At 34.6% G+C, this 8,628-nt stretch overlaps 1 protein-coding gene across 1 annotated transcript; it reads right to left on the bottom strand.

The window, feature by feature from the left end:
• Positions 1 to 1,750: 1,750 nt before the first annotated feature.
• LOC141702299 (zinc finger BED domain-containing protein RICESLEEPER 1-like) lies at positions 1,751 to 6,198 on the bottom strand. The gene is made up of 3 exons (XM_074505997.1): positions 6,073 to 6,198; positions 3,570 to 5,314; positions 1,751 to 2,020 (listed from the first exon to the last, which is right to left on the bottom strand). Exon 2 carries the CDS (start codon positions 5,310 to 5,312, stop codon positions 3,636 to 3,638), a length of 1,677 nt encoding a protein of 558 aa, XP_074362098.1. The 5' UTR covers positions 5,313 to 5,314; positions 6,073 to 6,198; the 3' UTR covers positions 1,751 to 2,020; positions 3,570 to 3,635.
• Between the last annotated feature and the right edge of the window lie 2,430 nt (positions 6,199 to 8,628).

Genomic DNA, 8,628 nt, shown 5'->3' with positions numbered 1-8,628 from the left:
TCGACAGTTGAGGGTTTGTCCCGACTGTATTATATTCAATTTAATGAAATTTTCTGCATTTGTAAAAAAAAAACAGGAGGTGGAGCAAACTAATTATTGAAATGCACAATCAAATAAACAAATACTATTGATATAGAGAACAAACCCTGATTTGGGGACGAAATGACCAGAGTCGCTCCAAGAAAGAGTGTACCACCGGTATATTGGGGTATTTTGACCTAAGTGTCGCTATAAAATCGATTTTTACTCTTTTTTTTTAATGAATTTTATATCAAATTGTCCACTAGTAGCTACTCAATCTTCACCCACTTATTTAAATCACTAAAATACTACTCCCTCCGTGCAACAATACTTTTCCCATTTTGACTTTTGTCACGGTTCACGTTAAGCGATTGACTATTAATTTACGGTTAATATATAAGATCAAACATAGTCATGAGTGATCTTGTTGTATTTGTGTTTACGAGTACTTTAATGTAGTGAAGTTTTTATATTTAATACTAATTACGAAATTAAAAATATTAATAATAAAAAACATGCATTGGCAAACGTGTCTGACACAAATGGGAAAAGTATTTAGGGACGGAGGGAGTAGTATATATCACCCCGTTAGATTTTTTTAATTTTTTTAACAGAAGTGTTGTGTTTGCTGTGTATTTCTTTGATAATTATAGGTTATCAGCAAACTTGACTGCACCACTCTCATCTCTATATTTGTATATATTAATGCTCTCAATTAGAACTATAGTTGTTTATCTCAATTTCATGTGTCTGGCGGTTTAACAAAAATATACGACTATAAAATTTTAAAATTAACGTTTTCCGTTCAAATTTTTTAAAAAATCTAACGAAGTGATATATATTAGTATTTTAGTGATTTAAATGAGTCGTCGTGGAGATTGAGTAGCTACTTTATATATTTTAACGAGTTTGGTGGACAATTTGATATAAAACCCTTTTTTTAATGTACTAATTTAATATTAAGCGAGAAAAATGGGCCACAATGGTAATATTTCCCGGGTTGATAACGATCTTCTTTATGAATGTCTTTAAAAAAACTTTAGATAAAATACACACAAGTAAAAGATGTGTAGAGTCATAATTGTTAGCTGCAGAACAATGCGTGTAACAATATGGTTTGAAATGGGTGAGTCTATTTTTTAAAGGGAATCACACATGTATATCTTTTTATATTAAAATTAGCATTAAATCATTTTTGTTAATATATTAAGAGAGGGTGAGCTTTGTTTTTTTACTTAAAATGAGGGTGAACTTAAATATGTATACGAGTTTATTATACTCACAAAATTCAACAAAGGGTTATCAGCTCCCTTTTTAATCAATCTTCTAAAACATTTCATGATCTATTTTTGTATTGGACAGAGTAACCGTCCATAATATTTGATTCATTATCTTATTAAGAAAGTATGAAGATGTTCTTCCGCGGAAAATATGTCAATTTAATAATTTCACTCTCAAGACAGGATTATATAGTCGGTACAAAATGTAGTTGCTTATAAATTGTGGACCAATTCAGTGGAAATCCTTAAAAAATTAAGAAATTGATTCTAAAATTTCTAAATTAGACTGATAAAGTAATGCAATTTATTTTGATATGAATGATGTCCTAATCAAAACTGAACTAGAGAAATTTGCGAATTTTGATTTTTAAGGCCTTGTGTTATTGGTGTCGCATGGAGCTTAGAGGCCAAAATGCACCAAGATCTTCCCCAAGAAAATGATATACCAATTAATAGGAACGGAGTTTCTTTTCAATCACTCAAATTGTCCATTCAAACATAAGCACGTGAGATTAAGCTATAGATTCTACCTAAAGAGGTTCATTTGCCTTGATATCCCTAAGTTTTAGGGACAAAACTCAAAAGAAATCTAGATAGATGGAAACCAAAGACAACAGATCCACTGGCCAAAAGACACTAGATCCCCCACAAAATCAACCAAAGTTCTGATTTAGTGTAACCAATTCACAAATGCCGGATCCTGCTCCCAAGTCCAGCCCCTGAAATGCATGAACAAAAGAAGGTACAGGTTATAAGCCACAACAGAAGAAAAACAGATCCATAGGTAATTCCATATGGCTTATGTATTATCTGAGCCACCACAACAAGAATCAATGAAACCAGAAAGTATTCTGTAAACTGTAAAGCATGTTTCAATATTAGAATTTATAACCTAACAGGTAGTCAGATAGAAACTTATTGTGAAATACGAGAACTAATAAAAAGTTGACTACCTGGCACGCTTTTAAGATTTGCTGACATGACACGGGAACTTTCCGGCTTATATTTGTTTCTCAAAAAATATATTTGCATGAAAATGAAATGGCATTTATAATTGATCTGAAGGACAAAGGAGTAATATTCTTTGCTTACATGATATATAACTCCTTTTATCATCTTCTTTTCAGATCAAAAAATTCAGATGACTACTTTCTCTTGGAGCAGTTCCCTTAGCATATACCTCCTATATTCCGACAATTATCTGTACCTTGTCCAGGTTTTCTATTCCGTCAAACAACTTAAAGCTTGTGAAATTGGATTCAGTTAACCCCATAGACCTATATAAGTCGCACTACACAATGAACCAACCTAAAGATTATAGGAAATATCCATGCATTTTAAGGTAATGGCCATTGATATAAACTTAAATGTACAGGATCCGCCAAAGTAAGAGGGGAAGATCCCCTATTGGAAATTCCTTATACTAAGAAAAAGATGTAAATTTGAAATGGCCTTTTCTGGAGGTAGACACAGGATTAAAACAGCATTGTTCTTATTGCTTATCACTTAAGATAAAATCGCTTATTTTTTTAGGAAAGTTACTTCATTTCATACTTTCTTGGTGGTCTTTTATCCATAGGCTCTCTTATCAATTTTAATTTTGTTTTTACACTTCTATATAGGCGGGTTATTTAGAATGACAAGAGGGGCCAAATTTGTTTCTTGCTAGGTGTCAAAATCCACGAAGCATAATAGTAACAAGTGCTTGCATGGTGGTCAGGTAGAATGTGATATATGGGCTATACATGATGTGGGGAGAATATGAACAATTAAACCTACACACTTGATTCTAATTAATTACCATTTTCCTAAAATTTAGTGAAATCAAATAATAAAAATACTATTGTTAAGGGTGTTACTAGACATGATAAAAACTTTAAAAAATTATTGTTCAGGGACCTAACCCTTCCCGACGTCCATAGTTCAAGGGTGTAAAGGGAAAACATTAACATTCACATGAAAGAACAGCATAAAAGATGACAAAATGCAATCTAGTCAGTAGTCACAGGAATGTATTCATTGTACCAAATTACCAATTACCAAGAAGGCAAGAAGTCAGAGGTGAAAGCTAATGGTTGGCACAGGATATGTTCATGCATGTTTTTATGTAGCATTATGTAAATACTAACAGCTCTTAAGGCTAGATATAGTTACTGCCTCAAGTTATCCAAGGTTTTTTTTACATAACTAGATAGCCAATCATTTTGGGAAATTAATAATATGAAGGAGTGTGTTTAATATAGCTAAAAAATATAACGGGCTTCATACCTTTTTTTAGGTAATCATGGACAGCAAACTAATTCCTGCAAAGTAAAGCAAACAAGCATAAAGATTTTAGGGCTTTTGGAGATAGCTCCGAGTGCACACCAATGCATTCACTAGAACTGGTCCCAGGAATTCTAGACCTCTATCTGCCCTTCGAAAATCCTCGTAGCGATAAGCTTCATTGGAACTGGCTACTGAAAATGGTATTGCTAATAGGTCGCGCGCCATCTTGGATAGTACAGGATATTTGGGGCTTTCAGTTCTCCACCAACTCATTAAGTCGAAATCCTTGTTCCATGGCAAGACAGGCTCATCAAGATACAACTCTAAATCAGACAATGGGGTTTGCTTGCTTGGTTTTAGAAACTCATTATATTCATCTAAACAATTAAACCCAAAGTTACAATTGTGGAGGCTCTCATGTGTATGCCCAGGTAGTTCTTCCAAGTTCGAAAAAAGTTCTTCCGAGTCAGAATTTGAGGACACTGAAGCAGATGGCGATGAACCAGAGGGATTTAAAGAGTTCTGTGCTTCAATACTATGCATCTTATAATCATCATATATCCCCTGAGTTGCCTCCAGAACAGCTTTGACTTGCGAGTTTCCCGACTTGTCCTCGTACTTCATAGAAGAAAATTCTATATACTTCATCTTACAGCGTGGATCCATTACAGTAGCAATAGCCAATACCAGTAACATGTCATCCCAGTACTTATCAAATTTCTTTAGCAGATATGTAGCAATACTTAACCTGTCAGGACTTGTAGACTCTTTCCTGATCAACCTTGCCTGAAGCTCACGAAGATTGTGAAGATATAGGCTGGCAGTTGGATTTTTTGTCATGAACAATACCTCTGCCGAATCATACATGTATTCCACCAGTCTACAAATGTATTTAAGTTTCGCCCATTCATCCTCAGTTGGTAAGTAAAAAAAAATCTGACCAATTTGCTTTGAAAATTCACCCTCAGCCTCCGCCATTATTGCCTCCTGTAGTTTACTGAATCTAATGATCCAGTACGGGAAAGTTTTCGTCCAAATTTTCTTAAATACATCTCCAATCTTGGCAAAAGCTGCTTCCACCAATTCACCTAAAAGATCAGCACAACAATATATTTGAAATGGCTGGCATTTAATTTGCAGCTTTTTTTTCTCTTTAAGATGATCTTTTATAGCTTCTATCTCGTCACTATAGTTTTCTCTATCCCCAGGAGTTATAGTGGATATCTTATTTTCAATGCGCAGATCCAAGAGACATTTTGCAATGGTGTTGTAAGTGCCATGTTCACAAATATGATCTGTATCAGCATAGTAAAGAACCCATGACTTAGGTTCCCAATTATCATCTATAAAATGAGCTCTTAAACACAAAGAGTCAGCAATTGTTTCTTCAGGCATTTCGGGACAATGACTATTAGAAGTGACCTTCCTAAATATGTCCATCGACAGGGCAATGAGTCCATCTAAATTTTCCAAAGTCTGCATAACTTTTGCTTTCTCTTTCTGATAGAATTTCAAGCAACTATGTTCTAGTTCATGATAACAAAAAGGAAAGCTCGGGTCTGTTTCCATTATCAAGCTTCCTACAGCTGAAAACGAAACTTTTTCTGCTTCACAAACAAACTTTGCCATAGCTTGATAAACTTTATTTACATCTCTATCAGAGTCATTATTGCGAGCAGTCGATCTAGGGAAGAATCTAGTAATATCATGACGAGGGCTGATTTTATGTTTCCTCTTTCCCATAGCTGGAAAATGCAATGCAAGTGTATAAAAATGAATTTGTAAGCTACAGTCAAGCAAAACCCCCAAAACTAAAACTGCATAATTTATCCCTTTGTTCGGCAAACAATTTCGTGTTCTGGAAAAAGAATTAGGTAAGAAAAAAAAGATGTTAGGAACATACATTCCCAACTTTTAGAGATAGAAATGTGTTCCCCACTATATTAAATTTTTTCTCTTTGACTTATACAACATTTCCAAAAGCAAACAAACATACGAAGACTAATAGATATTTTCCATAAAATACACTGATCCCTTTAAGTTAACAATGTCATTTCTTTCTCAAATATACATTGCTATCAATTAAAAATGTACCAATACAGTAATTGGAAAAACAACATCGAAATTTAATTTACGAATTGCTAAGGCCTTGTCACATAAATAAGGGGGACATTTAGATTGCCGAGAAAAAATGGTGACTAAGGGACAAAACAAACCCCTGAACCAGACAGCAACAATGAGAGAATGAGAATATGATTTCGATTCATGTTAACCGGGTTAAAATCCTATTATAAACCATAGTTTATTCTATTGAACTGACATTGCATATTCATTTTGTAGTGTATCAGTTTTTTTCATTCAGGCACAACAAATAAGATAAACCTAACGGTAACTATACTGAGCCGGGTAACCAACAAAAGAACAATCATTTCAAAATTATTCTCTCTAATAAATGATGATTCGGAAATAAACAATAAGATATTAATAGAGGATAGAAGGAAACCTGATTTGGGGGATGAAACGACAAGCAGCAATGCCGAAAGACCGGAGTTGAATAACAGTATACTCCTAGTCCTAATGTTGTGTATATATAACGCGGGTATCGCTCCTGCAAAGTGCAAAGGCGCCCAAAAACAATAATTTTACTTTTTAGGAAAATCAATTTTTTTAAATTAGAAAAATGTCCCGAGTACGTATTACCCGATTACCTAGTGCATTTTAACGGCACAATTATAATTTTTTAAATAAATTTTTTCTCTGGCACCTTTATGTTAAAAAAACAAACTATTTATATTAATCTAATTTACGTGAGTACGTATTTGGTAACATTAACCTCTTTTCAAAAACCCATGTAAATAGAAAAAAGAAAATATTAATGCTAAAATTACCAAAATTTGGTCGTGAATGAATGATATTGGTGACTTTACAATAGGTGTAATCAAGTCGAACACTGACAGGCTCAGTTCGAACTCGATTAAAAAAGTTAGGACTCGAGTTCAAGTTCGACCGACTATATAATTTTAAGTTCGAAACTCGGCCACTTGCACAGATACAAAGGTACGGTAATTTCTGATATCTAGTCCTTTCCTTTCATTAGAGTCTGATATCAACGAGGTAATATATCCTAAAAATAATTGATTTCTACAGGAAATTATCAAATTTTAGGATTTATTCCAAAAATTTTAAATATCGACAAGGTATTGCAAAAAATAAATCATAGGTGTTGCACTGTGTACGACTGCACAGATTTGGTGCGGATAAATGGATAAAAATATAGCTTTAACTAAAATTTTAGAGTTAAGAAATGGCTGTGAGCTTAGCAAAAGAAATTGATAAATTATTTATATTATTGTAACTAAATGCAGACATGTTAATACAACTCAGTCAATCGAGACAGAGGGCATTTCACAACTGCTAGATATGCATGCTAATGGTCAAATTTACTTGATCCCAACTTGCTTGGAGTTCAGTTTTTGAGTGTTAAAACCATTCTGCTTACAAAATTGGCTAAACAGTTTGCTATATTATTCCACACAATTATGATTTATTCCATACGAATTATCGTTGAATGTTGATATGTATAAAAATTATTCAAAACCATATTTTAGATGCATGAGAACTTAGGAGGAAAGATATAAATTTGCCAAGATAACTTCAGTCAATCATTGATAATTCCTGGTGGCGGGGTTGCTCCTTCGACGCCGTGCCTGGATCCTTCGCCGCTGTGGTGGTGTAGCTATGGTAGGATTCCTACAAAACAACACCGGAAGGGGGGTTTGGGTCCACCGGCGCCTCCGGTGTTAGAGTAAGAACTCGTTTTTGGGGAAGATGAAGATAGATATGAATGCAATGTGGCTGTGTGTGTATATGAGTGTGAGAGAGTGATTAGCCCAAAAACCTTACCTTCTTGGGCTATTTATAGCCCAATGATAGGGTTTTGGGGTTGGTATCTTTAAATCATAGCGCTTGGTTCTGAGAGCGGAGGACACCTGGCTGGAGTGGATGCTTTACACGTGTCAGCGCATAACTGGTCGAGAAATGTTCTGAGGATCCTCAGACACGTGCCTTAATTATTCCCATGATTGATGTGTGACAGTTGTCCCCATCATGTGCTTGGGCCAGTGTCTCACGTGCTGGGATTCCTCAAGGTTGTCCTTGCGGGACTAGGTCAGTTAGGACTGAAAGAGATATGTCCTAAGTCCAATCATGTATGAGGATTTAGGAATAACTTTTATAAAGACTTGTTTTATTTTTATTGTGGACTCTATCTATTTAAATGTTTAAATAAGATATACCACAGTTTAGAGTAAAGTTTTTAATGGATTGTGATGAGATCATAATAATGAGACCTAAAAGATGATAACTATAAACTTAAATAGTTCCTGGTCGTAGGATTACTAACTGGTAATTAATAATCCGCAAAGATCGGTACATACTATACTTGTTACATTATGAAGGATGTCTGTTCTCATAGACATTTGTGTGGTGACACTATAGCTAGTATGTAGGTGCTTATTATAGAATAAGTTCACTGAACATGACTCACACAGCTGAAAAACTGATGGAGTTCACTCACGTGTCACCAGTTGTTCACATAGTGATAGTTGTACAAGTATCCTTAGACTTGAGGTCATCATAGTCATCTTGTGTACACTGAACTATGCTTTGGTTTAGTTCTTAGTCTCAAGGGATAATTATAAGGGCTCTACTGAGTATAGGAATTTGTACACGAAGATAGTGTATGATAAATAAAGGATCTACCCCTTCCAGTGAAGGAAGAGAATGTTCAATGCTGATCCACTTATGTTAGTTCAAGAATCTCTGGCCAGACTGAATGAAATTAGAAATGAGTTTCTGATTTACATTAAATAGAACTAAGCATAGTGAATGGGAAAGCAAGTGATTAAATAAGATAGCTCGACACAAGTTCCATGTCTTATATTTAATCGTGGCATTGCAGGGTAGAAGGAATTAATTGTACGGTAACTATTCACTGAATAGGTTCTTGGTATTCTAAGTAGTGAATTCGTATTATCCGGATAGTCGTGATATGCTGAGT

The sequence above is a fragment of the Apium graveolens genome, unplaced genomic scaffold (assembly GCF_009905375.1).
Source record: "Apium graveolens cultivar Ventura unplaced genomic scaffold, ASM990537v1 ctg4860, whole genome shotgun sequence".
NCBI lineage: Eukaryota > Viridiplantae > Streptophyta > Magnoliopsida > Apiales > Apiaceae > Apium > Apium graveolens.
Note: the sequence above shows the minus strand (reverse complement) of the source record. Positions and strands in the feature narration are given on the sequence as shown.